Source organism: Terrapene carolina, unplaced genomic scaffold, assembly GCF_002925995.2.
Source record: "Terrapene carolina triunguis isolate 2854851 unplaced genomic scaffold, T_m_triunguis-2.0 Scaffold715, whole genome shotgun sequence".
Taxonomy (NCBI): Eukaryota; Metazoa; Chordata; order Testudines; family Emydidae; genus Terrapene; species Terrapene triunguis.
Genome location: NW_020665066.1, coordinates 2,656,711 through 2,681,009, shown reverse-complemented (window position 1 = coordinate 2,681,009; position 24,299 = coordinate 2,656,711). Strand labels below are relative to the sequence as shown.

General features: G+C 43.5%; 1 protein-coding gene across 2 annotated transcripts in view; it reads left to right on the top strand.

Moving 5' to 3' along the window:
• SLC22A18 (solute carrier family 22 member 18) overlaps positions 1–24,299 on the top strand; it is a 99,221-nt gene that overhangs the window by 50,978 nt on the left and 23,944 nt on the right. For both annotated transcript variants that reach the window (XM_026660165.1, XM_026660164.1), the window contains exons 8-10: positions 9,361–9,476; positions 12,480–12,587; positions 20,432–20,532. In XM_026660165.1, coding sequence (XP_026515950.1) covers positions 9,361–9,476; positions 12,480–12,587; positions 20,432–20,532 — 325 coding nt within the window. The remainder of the gene's footprint in view (positions 1–9,360; positions 9,477–12,479; positions 12,588–20,431; positions 20,533–24,299) is intronic.

Below are 24,299 nucleotides of genomic sequence, written 5' to 3'. Positions count from 1 at the left end.
ACCACCCCGAAGATACTCAGCCGTTCATATCAATTCATACAGTGTATCCTCCACGTAGAGAGAGCCTCTGATGAAAGGCCCTATGCAAGTGCCAGTGTATTAATTTAATATCCTGTACTGAAATATAATGTTCCGTATAGTCACTCAGACACAATGGACCCAATCTTGGCCCACGCTAAGACCTTTTTGTGCTAACAGCACAAAGGTCACTTAAAGCTGTCCTTGAGGGCAGCTAAGAATACAGCCCTGTTGATACACCTTAGTTGTGATCTAGTGCTCTGTGTTGTTCCAGTTCTGCCACTCCACTTCAGTTCTAACTTGCAGCATCCAGTGTTCGAATCCTGTCTCTTCCCCTACACCCAGCGCACTACAGTGCTGATCTGTAACACCCATCCTGTTCCAGGTCTAGGCTTCTTGTGAACAGAGGCCGCCAATCTTGGATTTTAAGACTCTTGGTCAAGGCTCATGTCTACCTCTGTGTTTGTTCAGTGCCTAGCATAATGGGGCCTTGATCCTGATCTGGGCCTTTGGACGCTACTGTAAAATCAATATTGAATGATAACAGTGTCAGATTGTCTAGGGTTATGAACAAATGGCGACTGCAAAATGACACGGGCTGTCTTTTGGTCAAATAAATATCCCGAGTGAGCCAGAATATGGCTGCCACCGGAAATAAGCAATTGTGTAGATATTCACCTGAGGACTGTGGGTAGCTCGTGGTATATGGGTGGGTGCTAGATTTAATCAGAGCCAGTCTTGGAAGTGATCTAGTTCTCTTCATGTGCAATGAAAAGGCTTTTACTCCATTCACTCAAGGTGAAATCCACGAATGCCCCAAGCCAACAGCCCTCTTCTGTTTTTTTGTTTTGTTTTGTTTTGTTCTTCAACAGAAGAACAAATGTGCCAAATTGACATGCTGTAAATATTTTTCTAGTCACATCAGGTGAGGAGGAATTAACAAATCCCATCACTCCCTCCTGCTTCTTATGACTGGGAAGACCATTGTAACTCTGGATTGGAGTTCAAATATAGCAATGTGGCTGAGAGAGCTAACGGGGACATGTCTATGGAGGAGTTGTGATGAAAAATCAAAGGAACCCTACTCTTGGGCAGCATCTGAAAAGTGGGCTGCAATGATGCAGTGGGGGTAAGGTCATTAGAAGGGGGCAGTTAAATGCCCCCTGCCTTTGTGATAGGTCCACCACCACAACTTTGTGATGTGAGTTAGAAGGAAGATCCCTGTAGCAAGCCCTCCCCGCCCAAGGCTCTGCATGGGATTTAATGCTGCTTTAACTAGCATTAATCCCCACTCTGTCTGCATGCCATTCTAACAGGAGCATTTGCTTAGGCGGGGAGGTCAGGAGGAGAACACATGCCATTTTCTAGTCTTGCTTTTGCGTGAAATTCTCCCCGTGGGGACAGCCAAGTCAGAGTGTCAGAATTTCCACTGCATAATCCCACCTAACGGGAAAAGTTGGCCGGTAGAGAAGCATGAATAAAAGTGGTGTGAGTGCAACTGGCTGACCTGTACGCACACATTAGCATGAATCTTTCTGGCAGCCAGATTGGTTTTCCCCCTGCCCCCACCATCCCTGTGTGCAGAAGCCACGCTGTAACAATATATTTACATGATAGTCCCAGACATTGGGTGAAATTTTTAAAAACAAAAAGAGGCCAACTGCATTTTTTCCCCCCTTAACAAAAAATTGGGGCTTTAGGTTTAGGCTTTGGTGACACTTTTTGTCAGTTCATTTGTCTGTTACAGGAATTTTAGCACTGCTGGGCTGATCTTTCAGGTTAAAGTTGAGCTACATGGACCAAAGATTGGCAGAGTAGCTAAAATAACATCCTCTTGAATTAAACCTTAGTTTCTCATCCTCCACACATGCTAGTTACTGTAGTTTTCACTGATCATGGAGTCATTAGGCATATGCTTGGTCTTCCATTAATGAAGGGCTGGTCCGTCCCCTCTGTTTTGCAAAGAACACTGACATATTACTTGGAGAATGACGAAATTGTGACATTGTTACAGTGCTTTTTTTCTCTTGCCTTTTAGCAGAGTGGATTTGAGAAAAAGAAGGGAAAATTCTTTCACTTACAGCTGTCCCCTTGCTCAAGGCTTAAGTGTTTGAGCAGATAGTGCTGGAACACAATCAAAGGAGTAGTTAAGTCTTCTTAGAGCACTTCAAGGAATTTGGAGCTGTCATGAATGTGAGCTTTATTCAGCATCGTTTTGAAGTAGGAGTGAGTCACTAAAAAACAATTTGTACTTTTTCCACACTCAGCTTTGACTTTATTAAGAAAAAAGGAAAGAAAATAAAAACAATTCCATTTTCTGGAGAGACATGCCTTGATCACTGAATCCTGAAATGATAAATGGGAATGGCAACCTTCTACAAAGAAATGAACTATGGCTGCAAAATTTAATTTTGCAGTAATACACAGATTATCCACAGCACTTTGCATTCAGAGCCAGGAGCAGCTGTTGGAATACTAAGCAGAAAGTGACTGAATTTACCTTACTTTACATGGACCAGTCTTCAGTGAACAACATGCATGCTTTCCTCATCGACATATTTTTGATGTTGAAGCTATTGAAAGGGAAAGACTAAACTTTAGTCTACAATCCATTTGATTCCTTGAGGGATAGCGTACAGTACATGCCCTTCACTGCATCATCCCGGAAACTCGGTGTATTTTAGGATTTACTGTTATCTTAAAATGTTTACAGATGCTGCTGAGGCATTAGATGGGAAGGAATTCAACGGTTTTCATCCAGCATTGATTGATAATATTTTCTTTTGCGTTTAATCCTTTTACCATGACATTGCTCCTTGATAGTACATACAGTCGTCACTTCTGTTTTCAAGCTTGTATAAGGACAGGCCTTCCAGATGGAAAACCATTTCCTCCCGCCTGTGGCGCATTATGAACTGCCCCAGGCTGCGAAACTAGTCATGTAATATAAATGTTTACAGCAGGCTGACTTCGCTTCAGTGGTTTACACAAAATATAAACAGTGTGTCGTACGTGCCTTGTAAAGGCGCTTCCCCCCCAGTTAGTTACTGCATGGCCACTCAGCGTATGCCTGGTACCTCACGCCCACCTCTAACCCCATGTTGAAATTATTATGAATCAGGCACTGCAGTTTATTAAAAGACGTCATCCCAGGTTGTGATGTAGGATTCCAACCCAGAATCCACGTAGGACACTGCAAAGACAGGATAGGACTTGATGGATCTGGTTTCTAAACACAGAGCGCTGCGTCAGATGGAGGAGGAACTGGTGGGGATGTATTCAGACATTTTGGGGAGTCTCCTTCCAGAAGGTTCTCCTTTCCGTCCTCCTCCTCCTCTCTCGCAGTTGCAGATATAGCAGAGGAGGGAAAATAGTGCATTTGAGATCAAAATGCCTACCTGTCTCAGGCAAGAAAGAAGACCGGTTTTGTTGCGCTGTAACCATTGTTTTATGGACTGTTGGCCTTCAAGTCCCCTCACTAAGCATTGTTCCAGTTGAGACTAGCTCAGCACTGCGCCTATTGACTCAACCAGGGTGAGGCATCTTTTGAGCTGACCTGGTAGAACTCATCATGCAAATCCCAAGAATCCTCCTGGCTCAAATGTAGGCAGCGGTAACATAAGGGGCAAATGTTCAATGCATCCAGCCACTGGACAGAGACTCCACTGATGGCTGCAGGCCTCCCACCTTCTCCTGGGGAGGTTCATGAAGGAGAGAATAATGTGTCCTCTGTTCCTCGCAGGCCCAACTCCAGAACTTCAAGTCCAGAACACTTCAAACTGGTAGGCCAATAGGGCTTGTAATATCTGTCTGAGTTTTTCACAGCATGATGTAGCTGAAGTGGAGGGAAAAGGCTTCCCTGACTCAATCACCATTCCTCAAGGAGCTTGCTAAAACCGCGTGTCCCCAAAGCTTCCGACAGGTGACCCACAACGGATCAAGGGTGCAGAGACAGGCGCTGAGACTTTCACTGGGTTATTTGCAAATGGCCAGGAAGAATCAAGTCTCCAAAGGCAGCTAGAAACTTCATAAAATTACAGAAAACAGAGGTGGAAAAGACTTACTGGAACATCTAGTCCATCCTTTACCAATATAGGGCTCTTTTCTACAGCATTTTTACCCTCACAGGGTGAGGGTCTGGTCATAGCCAACAGAAAAATTATAAAGCATAGTCTTAGTCTACAAATAATAGTAATTGCATCTTAGTTACTTACCTAACATGTGTTGTTTAATTCCAGGGGCCAAATTATCTGCTGGTGTAAATGTGCACTGTTCAGTGGAATTTTGCCCATTTCTGCCAACAGACAATTTGACCCCAGGTCTTCAGTCCTGGTATGTTTGCAAAGACTATTTGTCAGTTCAGTCCCATGGGTTTTATGTACAATGCTTCCAGGAATAAGTGTACACACCCAATATGCATGGTCTGTTTCACACTCTGCCTTGTCACCTAGCAGTGTAAATAGTTAGGCATGTCTTGGTAGAGTGGTATTTCCATAATCTGCTCTGCTGCCTCCAGTCTTCACCTACATAATCCACAGAGCAATCATAGAGTCATAGAAGATCAGGGTTGGGAGGGACCTCAGGAGGTCATCTAGTCCAACCCCCTGCTCAAAGCAGGACCAATCCCCAGACAGATTTTTACCCCAGTTCCCTAAATGGCCCCCTCAAGGATTGAACTCACAACCCTGGGTTTAGCAGGCCAGTGCTCAAACCACTGAGCTAATCCTCCCCCCAATCATCACAAAATGTTCAAGCACAATGAAATAGCAATCGTTATCCTTGCACTCCTAAAAGAGAATGGAACCTTTCACGGGGATGAAAACTGTGCCAGGTGGCTGGGGAAGCTGAGAAGGGTGTCAATATTTACTTCCTTGAGTACACAGCAAATGCCATCCTGTGACCGTTTCCCTTCCAAGTCAAAGGCTTGATTGAAACGCAGAACACCCACCAAGTGCCAAATTTACCCGTGAGCCGAAAAATTCATTCTGGAAAAATCTAAGGCTACAGACAGAACTTTACCTTGTGTTTTGTTTCTTATTTTCATAGTTGTTCTGAGCAGACCCAGTGTTCTGGCCACAAAGAGCTGTCACTCATGTTTATCTTTTTGATCCAGAGGTACCCAAAATGGGCCCTGGATGGTCCATGGAGCGCTGGCGTGTCACATGGTGCTGTTCTCAAATTTATCTCCAGTTACTAAATTGCAACAAAACACAGCTATAAATACATTATGTTCCTGGTCTCATTTTTCCATTAAACCAATTGCGGAAGTTGACACAGGCGTGCTATTGGATTGTGAATGGGAAGGAGAGACAGACTGTGCGATCATGGAATGGAAGGGTAAGTGGCCTGGCAGACAATCCTGCTGTTAAAATGAGGTCCAGTTCTGAAAAAGCTTGCTGATCCCTGGTCTAAACTATCTGTTGTGTCAGCCCACATATTTACAGTGTGCTCATTGGAATGTTTTCATATAGGAATAGAGTTAAGGTAAATTGAAATAACCCGATCCAGCTACACTGAAGTCAGTGGCAAAACTTCCATTGACTTCTGTGGAGCGGGATCAGAACCCCAGAGAATAAGCTGTTTGGAGCTGAAATGTCAACTCTGATTCTGAGGGTACAAAACACTGGTGAAAGGAACTATCCCCAACTTTTTCAAATGTGTGGATTTAGGCACCCAAATCCCTATTGAGGCCCCTAAATAAGGGGCCTAACTTTTCAGAAGTATGGAACAGCTGCAGTTCCCAATGAGATCAATAGATTCATAGTACGTCAAAAAATTAGCCCACTTATTTAAATGCTTAAATTTAGGCACTTAAGTATCTTGTTACCTAATTCCTAAGTCTTTCATCCCTGGGTCACCAGTTTAAAGACCACCCAGACTGGTAAAAACGGTAGGTAGTTATCATCTGATGGCTGTTTTGTGACTTATGTGAAATGAGTTTGTGGATCGCAGCCTGGCTTCTAATGCCCAATCACTACAACTGGCATCACTGTTGTTGGCTTCATTGGAGAAGCCAAAGGTCGAATGGGCTCTGAGACTGCTCTGCTCCTTTCTCCTCTAGAAGTCATCACCAGGTTCCTTTGGGTCAGGGTTGCATTAATGGTGTGGGTAGGGGAAGCTTGCAAAGCTGATCTCTTTCAGTATATCTAATGCTGGAGGTGCCTGTCATGGCCCCATAGTCAATGTTGAGTTCATGTTATGTTATGTATGAAGAATGCAGCCTATCCTCCCCAAAATTACAGTGCTTATAAAATGAATTTTCTGAAAATTTAGAAATCTGTTGATTTATTAATTAAAATCAAGATAACTACATAAAGAGTTCAATCTCTTGATCTGTCGATCTGCCAGTCTTCATGGGCACTGAACTCACTTCCTCTTTTTTAAAAAAAAGCTTACTTTATATAAGAAAAATAATGTGAAGTGCATTGTAATGCGCTAAAGAAATATGTTAGCTACAGTTATGGAATCCATCCCCTCCACATGAGAAAAAATAATGTAGCTATCAACAAGAATGGTGTAAAGGGCAAAGATACTTGGAAAATTAAAAATTAAAGTACCAAAAAGAAGTTATGGTTTGAGGGTGATATTTTCAGAGGCATCTTAGTGACTTAGATAGTTTTGGATGATCTTACTACTGAGCTTTATATTTTCCTGAATGAGTTTTCAGTTTTTGCTACAGTACTCTGAAATCATTGAGTTTAGCCTTGTACAATTCCACTTACTCGTTTACTTAAGGCAAGTCACTTTTTGAGGGGTGGGGGATGCTGGTGTGTAAAATCTCTAGGGGTTTGTTTTTGTTTTGGGTGGTGTTTCACCCCATCATCATGGCAAAGAATTGGTGGTAGATTTGGTGCTTGAGTTGGTTTACTACTTTGTTTACTTGGTTTTCAGAGGGAAATCCTCCATTTTTACTGACTGGTACCTGCCTTGAATCTTGTTTGGAACTTGAAAATGGAATACTGGCAAACAGGATCTTATAAAATCTCTTGCTAAAATCTTAACACAGCAGATGATTGATTTTTGTGGTCCTGGAGAACTGGTTGACATCATAAAGTCAGTTGTAACTCTCTGCGGTATATCTGTTTACATGAAGATGTTATTTAAGGCTGATATAATTAATAAATAAATAGTGAACTAAAAGATTTCTTTTATTTGTGCAGTTGCTATCTACAGTAATGCCTATGTAGAATTTGTTCTTTGATGTTGTTCTCAATGTAGTCATTTGAATCCTTGACTGTCCCATATTTTAATTTTAATAATAACACTGCAAGCTCTCAGAATTATTCAGGTCACACTTTTGTCTGTCTAGAAAGAGACCTGAGACTTATACAATTAGTACGGCTCGTTGTTATTCTGTGAGGGAGCTCATGGTTATTACTGATATCTCATGACATCAGCAATAACTAGGCATTAGGGTGGCAATCAACACTCTCTTATCTACACCATCATAAAAAGGCATGCTTTGCAAATTACAGCTACCACATGTCCTTTGGCAGAATATGCCAGTTACTATGGATGAGTCTCATTTCGTACAATTCATGTGTAAGTCTATGTAGACTATTACAGAACCTGAAAAGTGATCTAGGGTGACAATCACTCCTTTTCAGAGGGCCAGCACAATGCCATTGCATCAGTTAAGCTCTGTTTTCCTAGTTTCCAAGGCCAGAAGGGATCATGGTGATCATCTAGTGACACTGACCACCTGTATGACACAGGCCATGGAATTACTGGGTGAAATTCTTACATCAAGCCTACATCTTGTGATTGGGTTAGAGCATATGTTTTAGAAAGACATCCAGTTTTGACTTAGACTTCAAGTCATGGAGAATCAACCATGTTCCTTGGCAAATTGTTGCAGGGGTTAATTACTCTTACTGTTAAAAATTTAGCACCTTCTTTCTAACCTGAATTTATCTAGATTCAGTTTCTAGTCACTTATTATGCCTTTGTCTGATAGATTAAGGAGCCCTCTAGTATTAGAAATCTTCTCCCTACGAAGTTACTTAAAGATCAATCTCAGGTCACCTCTTCACCTTCTCTTTTGAGAGCTTAAGTGAAGCTTAAGCAAGTATTGTTGAGTTCAAAATGATAATAATCAACACTATCCTTCCCCAGCCACTGAAAGCTGTCTAAAGCGTTTGTCAAGTGAGGCCATGGCGGCCATGTACGGCCACTAGGGGCTTTTCTTGTGGCCACAGCCTCCTGGGTGATGACTGGGGGCGGGAGGCAAAGCAACGGCCCCTCCCCTGGGGCCACCAGTAGTGGTTGTGCCTCCCCCCCCGACCCCGGAGACACAAAAGCTGGAGGAGCAGGCAGCCAATGAGTTCCCCCACCTTCTCGGGGGCAGTGAGGTCAGGCTTCAGCTCTGGAGTGGTGGGTGGCAAGCTCCAGCCACGGGGCTTCAGGCTCCGTTCCCCAGCTGCGTGGTGGTGAGCTCTGGCCCTGGCAATATACGGCAGATTCAAAATAACAATAACTTGGATCATTGGTGGTTGGGTGGGAAATAGTTTTGCTTTATTTCACTCACTGGAAGCCTTTTGGTTGTGAGCATCTTAAGAGATGATAGGGTACCAATCAAAGGTGCTAGTCTATACCTGTTTCTGGTCAGTGAGTGACAAAGTGGTTAGCCTAAGATAAAAGAGGGTTTTGGTTTTTTTTAAATTGTTTGTCATCTTACATGGATCCTATCTAGTGGTTTTGCATATCTAGTGTCTAAGCTTCTGTGTACTCATTGGACTAGATTCTGCCACTATTACTCTTGTTGAGTAGGATCTTCCTCCTGGAGGATTCCCACTAAAATCAGGTGGGCTCCTTGCAGAATAAGGCACTACTCAATGTTAATAAAGGTGACAGAATTTGGCCCACTGTGGGAACGGGTTGATCATAATTAACAATTCAGTTGTTCCATTGGAGAATCTCTAAACAGCTTTGCTAAGAAAGCAATTTTTTCTGAGCTTTACAAATTAAAAAAGCATTGTGTTAATGCCTCAGAGTCCTGTGGCACCTTTAAGACTAACAGATGTACTGGAGCATAAGCTTTCGTGGGTGAATACTCACTTCGTCAGACGCATGTTAATGCCTGTTATTAATACACTACTGTAACATGGTTTGCAGTAAAATCCATCTTTGAAGGAATTAATGGTCAGATCATGAGGACTCTTATAAGGCCTCAATCCCGAAAACACTTAAGCACATGCATAGCCTTACTCACCATGACTTCATTGGGACTATTCCTATTATTCATATGAGTAAAGTTAGGCACATGCTCAAGTGCTTGTATGATCACAGCGTTTGTAATTCAGTCCATTGTATGTATATCGTAATTGCTCTTTCTGTTCACAGCACATACTTTCCATCGTATCTTGCGGTAGTGGCAAGTCTCATAAGTGCAATGATAGTTATGACCTGTATCCCTGCTCACACCAAACCAAAGTCAGAAGGACAAGCTACGCAGCAGCGTGAGTGTTTACCCTTTCTGGCAACTTTTCATCACTATAGGAATGTGTCTGGGCAGTTTTAAATGCTGAGTGCTGATCCCTCATCCTCATCTGAGAAGACGTTGCCCATGGTGCCAAGCGTGTATCAAATGAGAAGGCTTTTTTGCGATGTTGATGATGAAACCATCTAACTGGTGTTCACTTGGGACCCATTCACTACTTGAACTCAGATTTCCAGAGGCCTAAGCTTGTTCCATTATCATTTGCTGTGCAACTTGGCTGCTTGAACAGTTCAGGGCAACGGCACCTGTGATTTCTCCCTCATAGTCCAGCAAGGGCACCCACTTTCAGAGTCCTGACTCCTTAGTTGTCACCCTCTGCTTGGGCGGAGACCCATGTCTCTCCCTCCCTCCTGACCCGGGTTTTTCCAAGCTGCACTGTTCTCTGACTATTCCCCAGCATGCAGGCTCCCTAAGCGGTCTGTTTTGCTTTCTCTTCAGAGGCTATAAAATGTGTAATTGCCTACAGCACATTTATTCTTAAAATAACACTCTACACGCATACTAATAAGCTTACCAGAGTTCACCCCAACAAGGACTCTGGTAGGAGTCCATCCCTCAAACCCAACACTGGTTTTCCTGTAGTTACAAGGGCAGAACCAGAACCCTCATGAATCTGTGATTCGCTCCTTTATACGGTTTGGGCCTGTATCCTTGGGACTCTGGAAACAGGTAATCAGCAGACAATGGATTTCTCCTCAGGGCGTAGCTTCGAAAGGTTGGGTCCAGTTGTGGTAATTTGCATTCCCCTCCTCCCAAGTATTTCCTAGGAAACCCACTTGACTGAAAGTTCATTCTTATCTGGCAGATTGTTTTAAAGCAGGGGTGGGCAAACTATGGCCCGCAGGCAACATCTGGCCCTCCAGCTGACTTAATCTGGCCCTTGAGCTTCTGCTGGGGAGCGGGGTCTGGGGCTTCCCTGCTCCCGCGCTCCAGCTGGGGGTTGGGGACCACTCCGCACGCAGCTCCCGGAAGAAGGGGCATTTCCCCCCTCCAGCTCCTAGGCGTAGGGGCAGTCAGGGGGCTCCGCACGCTGCTGCTGCCCCTGCCCCACGCACCACCCCCGCAGCTCCCATTGGCTGGGAACTGCAGCCAATGGGAGATGCAGGGGCAGCGTCTGTGGACGGGGCAGCGCGCAGAGCCGCCTGTCTGCGCCTCCTTGTAGGAGCTGGAGGGGGGACATGCCACTGCTTCCAGGAGCTGCTTGAGGTAAGTGCCTCCTGGAGTCTGCACCCCTGGCCCCCTCCTGCACCTCAAGCCCCTTGATCTCAGCCTGGAGCACTCTCCTGCACCCCAGAACCTGCACCCCCAGCCAGAGCCCTTACACCACACACATCCCAGTGCCCCAATCTACTGCCCCAGCCTGGAGCCCCCTCCCAGACTTCAAACCCCTTGGTCCCAGCCTGGAGCACCCTCCTACACCCCAAACACCTCATCCCCAGCCCCACTCTAGAGCCCTCAGTCCCCCTCCCACACCCCAACCCCCTGCCCCAGCCCAGAGCCCCCTCCCGCACCCTGAACTCCTCATTTCTGGCCCCACCCCAGAGCCCGCACCCCCAGCCAGAGCCCTCACCCCCTCCTTCACCCCAGCCCCAATTTCGTGAGCATTCATGGCCCACCATACAATTTCCATACCCAGATGTGGCCCTCGGGCCAAAAAGTTTGCCCACCCCATTTTAAAGAGTCCTTTGACACTCATAACACTTCTTGGGTTTACAGTATTCATGTTTCCCTCCTAGCGATATGGCATACAATTCCACAATTATACATAAACATTTGCACTTGTGACTGCAATGAACTTCTAAGATACTTAAACATAATTCAATAAGGTTTAACTTAATTCAGTAAGGTTTGTCCAGGATATTGCAGGAAATTGCCATAGCTGTAACAGCTGCAACCCAGTTTGTTTACAGAAGTGCTCAATTCTCCACTGACATTCACCCAGCCTCCACTACTCCATTAAACTTAGAGTTTTCTCTACTTAATGCCCAGTCCTATGCATTCACTAGTCCGCTGTGCCAAATCACAGAAACTCTCTTCAGAGGATTTTTTTAAAACCCACTAATGCAAAAACAATAATTTCAACCATATGGATTACATTCCAGTAAACTCTTCAGATAACACGAAGGCCAGAAAACCAAGAATATTTACAGCTCAGCCTGAACACCGATTCTCTATTGTACGTAGGTGGCTCTAGCAAGGGGATTATTGTGCATAAAAGGCCCAATGTGCAAGACCTCCACATTCGGAACTCCCCTTGGAATGGGAGTTCTGTGCACGGTGGATCGAGTGGACAGCATCTTGGTCAATAGTGTCAAGGGTGGAGTTTCAGCTGCTGTAAATCAGTGACTTTGATGGCTTAAGGCTGATTTATACGAGCTGAAGATCTGGCCTGGGTTATCTTTTCTTTAAAGGTGTCAGGCCTTGTAATTTATTTCTGTGTGGTATTTTATGGTGCATCGTCTTTCAGACTTTGGTTCTACGTGCAATCTTCACACACATTTTCCAAGTTGTATCAGTTGTGATACAACTTGGAAAATCTATGTGAAGCTAAAATAAAAAAAGATTTGGGATGGGTGAGAAGGTGAAAATGTCATGAGACTGTCGCACCGTGTGGCCAATTATAAGGGCTGGAGGGAATGCTAAAAGGGAAAGGGCTATAGGTTTTTGAATCATATGCAGCATTGTCCTCTCCCATCAGCTCTGCCTGTCTCTGACCCACACTGCAGATGTCTATTGGATATTCTGCTTTTGCTCTGCACACCAACATCCCCCTGCTGCTAGTGGGGTTCCATGCACATAGAACCAAACCCAAACAGGCAATGGAGAACCATGATGCAGAGAAGAAGGAAGAAATTTTCCCTGTGGAGAGTTGGTTGTGAGTGTAATAAGATAATGTATCGTTTCTTGTTTCCTGCTTCTAGTCCTTGTAAATAGACTATTATTTTGTCCGTCATTTTCATAGGCACATCACAGTCCAGTGTGTTTAGTCTCAAAGAAATCCTACGCCTGCTGAAGCTTCCGGGAGTAAAGGAAGTGTTCTTAATCAAGGTCCTTTCCGGACTCCCTACAGGTAATTCTCTGTGGTCATCGTAGTATTTAAAATAACAAGTATAAATCCAGTAGAGTTGCTTTTCATGTGTATCTGAAAGCCCTTTATATTTGCTCATTGGTGAAGGAGAACGGAAGCAGGACTATTTTTTTTTCTGCTGGAGCTATTCCATATTCAGTGTTGCATATTCCAGCACAGGCCACTCACAGTTATATAGGGTCCAAATCTGAAGTTGAATGTATAACAGATTTCCTGCCATGGGTTTTCGTGTGACTTTGGGCAAATCACGTGTTCTCTCTACCTCAGTTCCCCATCTGTAAAATGGGAATAAGGAAACTTTATCTCTCCCATCCTTTGTTTGTCTTGTCTATTTAGTCTGTAAGTTCTTCAGCTCAGAGACTGGACTAGACTGTTTGTGCAGCACCTAGTAAAATGGAACTCAGTTGGGGCCTCTAGACATTGCTGCAATACAAATAAAATAATAAGAAAATAATGATACATTTTCAACAATGAGACGAGAGATTGCTGGACCAGCAGCATTCATTCATGACTGGCTGCATTCATTTATACATACATATAGGGAAGCTGACAGCTTTTATGACTTCCCCTACTATGCGACTGTTTTCAGAGTGGTAGCTGTGTTAGTCTGTTTCAGCAAAAACAACGAGGAATCCTTGTGGCACCTTAGAGACTAGCAAATTTATTTGGGCATAAGCTTTCATGGGCTAAAACCCACTTCATCAGATGCCCGGAGTGGAAAATACAGTAGGCAGGTGTGTATATATATATATATAAAAGATGGGAGGGGGGTTGCGTTAGAGGGGGGGGGGGGGGGGGTCAGTGCTAACGAGACAATTCAATTAAAGTGGAAGTGGGCTATTCTCAACAGTAGAATACCAAGGGAGGAAAAATCACTTTTGTAGTGGTAATGAGGCCAACGTAATCAGGGTGGCCCATTTCAAACAGTTGACAAGAAAGGTGTGAGTAACAGTAGGGGAAAATTAGTATGGGGAAATTAGTTTTTGTAGTGACCCATCCACTCCCAGTCTTTATTCAGGCCTAATTTGATGGTGTCCAGTTTGCAAATTAATTCCAGTTCTGCAGTTTCTCATTGGAGTCTGTTTTTGAAGGTTTTTTGTTGAAGAATTGCCACTTTTAAGTCTGTTATTGAGTGTCCAGGGAGATTGAAGTGTTCTCCGACTGGTTTTTGAATTTTATAATTCTTGATGTCTGATTTGTGTCCATTTATTCTTTTGCGTAGAGACTGTCCGGTTTGGCCAATGTACATGGCAGAGGGGCATTGCTGGCACATGATGGCACATATCACATTGGTAGATGTGCAGGTGAATGAGCCCCTGATGGTGTGGCTGATGTGGTTAGGTACTATGATGGTGTCCCTTGAATAGATATGCGGACAGAGTCAGCAATGGGGTTTGTTGCAGGGATAAGTTCCTGGGTTAGTGTTTTTGTTGTGTGGTGTGTAGTTGCTGGTGAGTATTTGCTTCAGGTTGGGGAGCTGTCTGTAAGTGAGGACTGGCCTGTCTCCCAAGGTCTGTGAGAGTGAGGGATCATCCTTCAGGATAGGTTGTAGATCCTTGATGATGCATGTTGTAGGAGCACCAGTGATCTGTATGCTATGTATAACCTGTATGCTCAAAAGGTCTGTTACACTTCCACCGCCCCTTTTGTCTCCTCTCCCTCTCTGAATACCTGTGAACTGGCTTTCCCTCTCCCCCTCCCTCCTGGAATGCTTGTGGGATGAATGGACTGGTTGAACAGCTGGAAGATCAGAAGAACTTCCAGGTAGACAAGGTGTCGGGACTCTAATTAGGTAGTGATCACACACCCAATGCATAGACGCTGCATGGACACTGCCGGAGGTGGAGTGTGACCAACCTGGCGCAGCCAAGGCATCTCTAGTCGCAGGCCATGAGGAGCAGATCCTTAAAACGGGAAGGGGCCATGTGCTCAGGAGTGCACTCACAAGCTTGTACCTCCCGTGAGGACCGCCTGGCCAGTGGTTCTCCGCGTTGCATTCCATCGTGCTTCGGGAAGACTTACCTTCATCACACCGTCCATCACTGCGCTGTGGGACACTTACCTTCAAGGATCCTAACATCTCCAGTGCTGTGCCTGTCCTGGGAGCATGAGTATGCAAGTGTGAGTGTGACCCCCCACCCTTCTTTTGAGCTTAGCTATCAGAATAATAAACGTGCTGCTTTCTGCCAAACTCTGGTGGGTCATTAGTCCTCCCTAAGCTTACTAGCTGGCCCAATTTCGGGTAACAATGCACTGGAGAGGTTTTAGTTGGGGGCTGAAGGTGATGGCTAGTGGCGTTCTGTTACTTTCTTTGTTGGGCCTGTCCTGTAGTAGGTGACTTCCGGGTACCCTCCTGGCTCTGTCAATCTGTTTCTTCACTTCAGCAGGTGAGTATTGTAGTTTTAAGAACGCTTGATAGAGATCCTGTAGGTGTTTGTTTCTGTCTGAGTGATTGGAGCAAATGCAGTTGTATCTTAGAGCTTGGCTCTAGACAATGGATCGTGTGGTGTGGTCTGGATGAAAGCTGGAGGCATGTAGATAAGTATAGCGGTCAGTAGATTTCCGGTATAGGTTGGTGTTTATGTGATCATCGCTTATTTGCACTGTAGTGTCCAGGAAGTGGATCTCTTGTGTGGACTGTTCCAGGCTGAGGTTAATGGTAGGGTGGAAATTGTTGAAATCCTGGTGGAATTCCTCAAGGGCTTCTTTCCCATGGGTCCAGATGATGAAGATGTCATCAATGTAGTGTAAGTAGAGTAGGGGCGTTAGGGGACGAGAGCTGAGGGAGCATTGTTCTAAGTCAGCCATAAAAACGTTGGCATACTGTGGGGCCATGCAGGTACCCATAGCAGTCCCGCTGACTTGAAGGTACAAATTGTCCCCAAATCTGAAATAGTTGTAGGTGAGGACAAAGTCACAAAGTTCAGCCACCAGGTTTGCCGTGACATTATCAGGGATACTGTTCCTGACGGCTTGTAGTCCATCTTTGTGTGGAATGTTGGTGTAGAGGGCTTCTACATCCATAGTGCCTGGGATGGTGTTTTCTGGAAGACCACCAATGGATTGTAGTTTCCTCAGGAAGTCAGTGGTGTCTCGAAGATAGCTGGGAGTGCTGATAGCGTAGGGCCTGAGGTGAGAGTCCACATAGCCAGACAATCCTGCTGTCAGGGTGTCAATGCCTGAGATGATGGGGCCTCTAGGATTCCCAGGTTTATGGATTTTGGGTAGCAGATAGAATACGCCTGGTTGGGGCTCTAGGGGTGTGTATGTGTAGATTTGTTCTTGTGCTTCTTCAGGGAGTTTCTTGAGCTGATGGTGTAGTTTCTTTTGGTAACCCTCAGTGGGATCAGAGGGTAATGGCCTGTAGAGTGTGGTGTCAGAGAGTTGCCAAGCAGCCTCTTGTTCATATTCTGACCTATTCATGATGACAACAGCACCTCCTTTGTCAGCCTTTTTGATTATGATGTCAGAGTTGTTTCTGAGGCTGTGGATGGCGTCCTGTTCTGTACGGCTGTGCTGCTTATTAATGAATATTCCTCCTCCTCACTGAATGGTACAACCCTTTCTCCTCCCATATGTTGTGTCAGGAAGCAGCTGGCCCGCCTGTGCATGTACAAATAATCTGCTCATCCTACTACTTGTGACATAAGGAGAGGGGCAGAATCTAATGCAGTGGTCACAATCTTTTGTAGGGGACAGGGTCCTGAACTCAGGAAGGGATAAACTCAATAATTTGGTGTGCGTTTTTCACTTGGAGACTCTTGAGGGTTCTTTTTGCTAATTGTGCAAATGATCAGTACCATCCCTCTGGACTATGCAATTTCAAGGCTTCACTTTTGTGTGCCTAAAGATATTGGGAAAGTGCCAATTTATGGACACAGGAACTGTGTTAGGTGGATGTGTGCACAACTTTTGCAAACTCTCAAAAAAGGGGGAGGCCCTTTTAAAAATGATTCTTGATGTCTAAGTAACATTAAACTTAACCTGCATATCAAAGCAGATTTACTAGGAGTGGCTGAAAGAGAGAGATGGCATTTCAGCCTGTCTGGGCTTGACAAAATGTTTTTACTATTCCCTGGAAAATGTCCTGACATATAATAAACAAGACTCACTGTCTTCTATAGGAATCTGTGAAGGATTTCTAAGTAAGGAAGTTCTGCATTTCTCTTTTTGCATGCACTTGGCATTGACTGGAGATGCTGAGTTCTGTGTAATCTAACACCCCTGTCCAAGGCCTGGTCTACACTACGACTTTAATTCGGATTTAGCTGCGTTAATCCGAATTAACCCTTCACCCGTCCACACTACAGAGCCAGTTAATTCGAATTAAAGGGCACTTAAAATCGATTTCTGTACTCCACCTCGACGAGCGGAGTAGCGCCTAAATCGATTTTGTTAATTCGAATTAGGGTTAGTGTGGCCGCACACCACCGAATTACTGTGGTTAAAGTAATGGGGTAGTGTGGCCGCACACCACCGAATTAATGTGGTTAAAAACCGAATTAATGTGCTTAGTGTGGCCGCGCACAATCGAATTTATACAACCTGTTTCCCAAATTCGAATTATCTAAATTCGGATTAATCCTGTAGTGTAGACATACCCCAAAGAAAACCCACTGGAGAAAAGAACAGTATGCAAGTAAGGCCAAAGGAAAAATGCAATTCCCTTAACTCTTCCAAAAATGTTACTTGCCTTTAACTACACTCGCCTAATGGAAAATTCATAGAATTAGTCTGTTTTACAAAACAGGCAGGATTGTAAAGTGATATTTTTAAGGGGATTCCTAATTTCAAGGTGTTGCTTATGGTATTATTTTTAACTTTAAAATGTCACTGTGTAACCCTGAGGCTATAGTTCTGTGCCATCTACAACATAATGCCTCATATGTACCACATGTAGCAACTTTCTTCCAAAAGAATCCCAAGATGCATTTTATGTCTCGGTATTAGTCACTCACTGCCGAAATGCATCATCCTAAGGGGTGGAACATGGCAGCCATTCTGCACAAGCAGCAATGTACCATATTTACAGGGGAAAACAAAGAATAACAATGCCATTCAAAAACTAAAGGGGAACTGTCAGATAGGCAAAATATAATTAATTAAGATGGGATTTGGACAGGACACAGTGGCTAATATTCTAACACTTGAAAAAAAATGTCATGGGAACTTTTAACAATCCTGAGTGCCTAGGGTCTCATCTTACATTTCATCGGAAAGACTGTCCCTCCAGAAACACAGTGCCACACTGGGAAGGTAGCTGGTTGACACAGAAGAACTCCACCTATTAAATCTCTAGCAACATCTAACTTCACTTTTCAGGTCTCACATCAAGTTACTGACCTGATGATTACAGCCTGAGGTGATTTGGCTGTTGTCCACTTATTTGCACCTCACTGCTTGAAGCTAAACTCTCATCTACCTTCATCTCACTACTGCAACCATATAATTATATTAGTTAATTCGTCTAAATTACAGACCTGCTTCTATTTACATTGTAAACAAGTTTGTAATGTATATAGAGGCAAGTCGGCAGTGGTTACTCACTAAAATTAACTTATGTGGGATAATAAGTACCTTCCTAAGTGAGGTACATTTAAGGCAGGGTGGTGATGGACAGATGGGCTAATATAGTTTGGGTACCTCTAATAGTGGGAATATCTGCCAGTCTAAGAACAAGGTGGGGTATTTTACTACATGACAGTGCTTCATTCTCAACTTATGCGGGGGGAAAAATGCCCCATTAAAATGTAGTAAGTAAAAGAGAGAAAGCAAAACAGACCAAGGGTAAAATGTTCAAAAGTGTCTTAGGGTCCAGATTTTCAAATATATTTTGGCGCCTAAGGATGCAGATAGGCCCCAGTAGGATTTTGCAAAGCACCTGGGTACCTAACTCCCTTTGAAATCAAGGGGACTACGGCACTTCTGAAAATCCCACTATTTGCCTATCTGCATATTTAGGCACGTAAATACCTTTGAAAATTTAGCTGTAGGTCATTACGTGAGAGTCTAAATCACCTTTCCAAAATGGACTTATGAACTTAGGCCAAGATTTTAAAAAGTGACTAGTGATTTTTGGTGCTTCAGTTTTTGGGTACCTAACTTGAGACCCCTTACAAGGGCCTGATTTTCAGAGGGTGGATGCTCAGCACTTTCTGAAATTCAGTCTCCTTTAAGGTGTGTAAAATTAGGAACCCCAAAATTGAGACACCCCAAACCACATGTCATAGGCCTAAATCTCACGGAAAGTCAATGGGACTTAGTTTCCTAAGTGCCCAAATCACATTTGAAAATGGGACTTAGGAACCTAAGTCACTTAGCCCCTTTTTAAAATGTTACCCCAAATTTCCCAGTTTTTATTGAGTCTCCCAAGCCATGTATACACTTTCTACTGTACAAGGCTCATCACTTGTTCTTCTTGGACCAGATTTTCAAAAGAGGGCACAGGCAGATTTTCAAGAGCTCAGTAGCCACAGTTTGGTCCAGATTTTCAAAGCAGTTCAGCTCCCATTTAGGCACCTACATAAAGGTCAGTTTTTTAAGTTTTAAAAAGTGTCTTCTGGAAGTCTGGCCCTGACTGTGAGTGCTCAGCTCCTCTGAAAATTCTGGTCATAGTGAACACACCTTTCTCCCCACTCATAATGCTAGCCAATAGCTGTCAAATACATTGTCTAGCTTTACATCGCAAGCAGTGTAAGGTGGACAGTGGATGGAACTTCAGCAGCCATCTTAGTTCTGTTGGTCAGCCAAGACAGACCACTGGAAAAGTTATGAATTGATGTGGTCAATAGGCCAGATGTTCATTTGGAGTGAATTGGTGTACTGTAGTTCCACTGATTTACACCCACTGAGGAACTGGTCTAATATGTGTGACAGTACGCTCGGTACAAAATAGCCTATAGTAAACATCTTGTTTTTTGTGGACTTCCATTGAAAGATATATTTCCCTGTCTAAATGCCTCTAAAGCTACAAGTGAAAATAATCTAGTTGTATGCTTGTAACAGGTGGACAAAGTGAACCTCATTGTACAGCATTATAGACCAATAATTATAATCCTTCTCAGCGTCACAGGAAATGTGGGCAAAATCCTTCTGCTATAGCTGAGTTAGTGAGTCGTTTGCCAGCAAACTGTCATCCTCAGACATCCTTTGCTGTACTTTTATTTTGTGGCAAATATCTACTTATTATGTACTGGTCTGTAGGTAGGGGGGGGTGTGTGTGTGTGTGTGTGTGTGTGTGTGTGTGTGTGTGTGTGTGTGTGTAAAATACAGTAATTGAAAAGCAGGCCCACTGTGGGCTGAGGCCATCCATGCTTCGACTGCCTCTCTGTGCTGACAACATTAGAGATGCATGAGAGACAGAAACTCCACGTACCAATGAAGTCATTCACCCTGTGCACAGTGAAACCACTGTGTTTAATCTCCTGTCCCTAGACTGTTTCTGAGACCCCAAATCCAATGGTGAAAATCTGAAGTTAGGCAAAAAGAATGAGGAATTATCCCCTGGTTACAATCTTGCCTGAACAAAAAAAATTTTTTCTTGTGCTATCCTAAAGGTTAGCATGTCTGGCCTAATAAAACCATGCGAACTGCGTCAGCGCGATTGTATCTAACTTCCTCTAAGTTACATTTTTAAAGGTAATAGTTGAAATGGTGAAAGATTTTTTTTTAAAACCCAAAGTATATTTGTCTGCATTCAGCGTTAATGTAGAGCAACTCCACTGTCTTTACATCAGTGATAACTAAGCAGGGTGTGGCCCTTTACTTGCACTGTAAATATATTCCAATACCCATTAAAGATATTTTCTTTTTAATACACTCTGTAGGTTTGTTCCTGGTTATGTTTTCCATCATCTCTATGAATTTCTTTGGGCTGGAGGCAGCACAGACTGGATATCTGATGTCATATTTTGGTGTCCTTCAAATGGTAAGTGGACATGACAATATAATCCGACCTGCTGTATCTGTCATGTGGCAGCCAAGTGCTTTCAGGAGAACCTCCACTTTTTAGCTAGATTCAATTAGTGCATATGGGCAGGTCTACGCTATCACTTATGTTGATATAACGTATGTTGCTCTGGGGTGTGGAAAAGACACCCCCCTGAGCGACGCCAGTTACAGTGACCTAAGCGCTGTCCACACTAGTGCTATGTTGGCGGGAGATGCTTTCCTGCCAACACAGCATCCACCTCTAGTGGAGGTGGAGTAATGATGCTAATGGGAGAGTGCTCTCCCGTCTGCATAGAGCGTCATCAGTGCAGCTGCGCCGATATAGCGCTTCTAGTGTAGACTAGCCCTAAGACACACAGCCCATAGCAGTCAAGACTTTGCCAAGACCTGCAAAAGCTCCAGGCAACTGATCCACCAGGTGAGCTGAAGAAAGTCCCACCTGCTTCCTAGCTAGTATCTAATCATGCACTTAATCACCCTTTCTGCTGCAGTAAACTAGGATTGCTTCAGGCAGAGGATTACCATTAAAACCATTTGGGTAATACTTGTGAAATGTAATTCTTGGCTGTGGATTGCACTGACTAGATAATTTGTCTGGAACCTAGAAAATAATTATAAATAAGCATTTCTTCCACACTTTTGGATAGTAGTCGAGAATGGAGTGTCTCTGGAAAACGTTCTTCCACTTGACGACTTTTGTCATTGAGTTTTAGGCCATGGATGCAGTCCAGTGTTGAACTGACATGTTGTCCTAGCTTGCACAGCAAAAGTGTAGCTCTTGCTCTAAACTCAATGGGCCACATCCTTAGCTGGTATAAATTGGCAGAGCTCCATTTACTTCAGCAGAGCTCTGCCAGCTTATGCCAGTGGATGATCTGACCTAGTATTTTTATAGAGGCCTTGAATACGGAGAAAGGAATCCTATCCACTCTGTGGAAATGAGCATGACTGACTAATGCATTACAAAAACTGTAACGAGGAAGAAATTGTCAATGGAATACAGCCAGTAGGAGAGGAGAGTGAGGAAGTGGGAAGATTCGGCTATGCTAGTTGGTAAAGGAGACAAAATCAAAAGGTACTGTACTGTACCAAAGGGTACGTCTTCACTACCCACCGGATCGGCAGGTAATAATCGATCTATCGGGGATTGATTTATTACGTCTCGTCTAGACACGATAAATCGATCCCCGAACGCGCTTCCCGTTGACTCCGGAACTCCACCAGAGCGAGAGGTGGTAGCGGAGTCGATGAGGGAGCCGCGGTCGTCGATCCCGCGCCGTGAGGACCCGAGGTAAGTCAATCTAAGATACTTCAACTTCAGCTATGCTATTCACGTAGCTGAAGTTGCGTATCTTAGATTGATCCCCCGCACTAGTGTAGACCAGCCCAAAGTTTTCTCAGAAGAGAGGAAGAGACTTAAGCAACTGCAGAAATATCAACAGTTGGTTTATAGGTAAAAATGAGAGTTAAGTTCTACCCTAAATTATTGTCTTGGGTTTAAAGCATTGAACTAGGGCTTAGGGAATCCGAGTTCAATTCCTGGCTCTGCCACAGAGTTCGTGTGTGACTTTGGACAAGTCACTAAATTGTTCTGTGCCTCAGTTTCCCTATCTGTAAAATGGTGATAGTGTGAAATAGCAATGATAGTTCTTTTGTCTATTTAGATTGCAAGCCCTTTGGCAGGGGGGACTGTCTATCACTGTGTGTCTATACGGTGCTTATGATAATTGGGCTTCGGTCTTGGTTGTGGTCTTTAGGTGCCACTGTATTTCTAATACTGATAATAATTGGATTTCTATGCTAACCAAAGATCTGTTCCTGCAAATAATTACTGCTGGCTATAGTGCTTAATAATCAGGCGTAGTCCCACCAAAGCCAATAAGACCATGTCTATTAGTAAACTCTATACCTGCTAAGTGTTTGCAGATGTTAATTTTTTAACAGAAATTATGTTTAAGCAGACTTTTTGGTAATTCTTTTTCCATCCATGAAATGGAACTATGCTGCTTCATTGAATGTATCCTTGAATGCATCATTCTGCACATCACAAATACCATGGGTTTTGTGGGGTGCAGTGAGACTTCAGTTTTTTGTGATGTCCCATTGTGGGATATTGGCATTGAGCCAAAAGCACCAAGAAAATTCTCAAGGGAAGCAAGCAAATAATGTTAAAACTGGTTCCTGTGCTTTCCCAACCCCACCCCTCCACCAGCCTGATTAGTAAGAGAATCCTATTCATAAATCTAGGAACAACTCAAGTTTGATTTTTTTTTTTTACTTTGTAGCTAACTTTTACAAGTTTTAGGTAAGCAGGACCAAATCTTCAGCTGATGTAAATCGGTGTAGCTCTACCACCTGAGAATCTGGCTTAAAATATGCTGATACTTAGCAAGAATTGTGTTTTCTGTTCAGATCAGGTCTTTAAATAAAACAGTCCAAAGGTATCTGATGTAGACAGTGTCCATAATGGAGTTTATTGCAGGTGTGCTAAATCTGTCCAGCAGAGCCCATTTATTTGTGTACCTACACCTTTCTTTAGATTGGCATTTCAGATATATTTGTTTCTGTGGTATAATGTTGGTTGATACTGATATGCGTGTGATTAACGTGCAAGTGAATTCCACCTCTCTAAATGGATGAATGCTGATGAATAACTGCTGAATGGACTCCCTACTTCATTGAGTACATTAAAGCCTTATTCATAACAAATGTAATGTACTTTTCAATGAACCACATCAGTTTGATCCTCAGCTACAGATTAGATTTCTCGTTTCCTTATTTTGCTCTCTATAAAATGTCTGTCTAACTTGCTTTGAGGAGCTCTGCACGTTAAAGATGATGCAGGAGACTCCCTTTTATCCATATGTAGGATCTATGGTCCTGTGCTTTGTTCATTTTCAAGGAATAGAGTAGAAAGGTAGATGCTGACATCACAGCAATGAACGAGGGGGGGAAATCAAGCAGTGTTTACTTTAAATCTCTCTGTGTATATTCAAAACAAAATGGTTTAGTTATAAGGCAAGCCAAACACACACCCCCATTGTGTTTCAGAAACAATAAAGCAGCTGGTCTACTGGGAAGAGAACAGCATTTGTTGTTTGCCTGTGTTCTTTGCACACATTCCACACATGCAGGGGCTAGAGAAGGGTGCAGATTTGCAGGAGGGAAGCAAGTGACGGTATGGCCCTTATCCACCCACCCAGTCCCAAAAATGCAATCAGATGCAGCATTACCAGTTCTTGCAATTTTATCATGAGTCTCATGATATCTGAGGCCTTTCTTAAAGCCCCAGCTCCTGGAGTCATGTGATTGAAGGAGAATCTCAGGATTATGGTTTTTTTTTTTTTTTTTTTTAAAGTAGTTTCTAGCTTTCCTTGCTGCAGTGAAAAGCTTCAAAACATGATCCCTCATGGCTCAAAATCTGGAAGGCAAATAAAAAGAATTTTATATATATCCTATATCTATATCTATATATATATATAATGTTAAACTCAAGGTTTTTAAGCAAATCTCTTTACTTTGGAGAGCTGACCCCTGGTTTTTTAATCCTTGTGGTTGGCAATACTGATATTTTTCTCCCACACAAAAAATAATGGCTCTGCCCCCCCTCAACCCTCCCACAGGGAGTGATGGTTATTGCCCCCAATCCTTTCAAAAACTGATAGGGTCCTCTTCCTTCCCCTCCCCCAACCCGAAGATATTATACTTCAACTGTTTACACTGTCTTTTTTTTTTTTTTTCAAA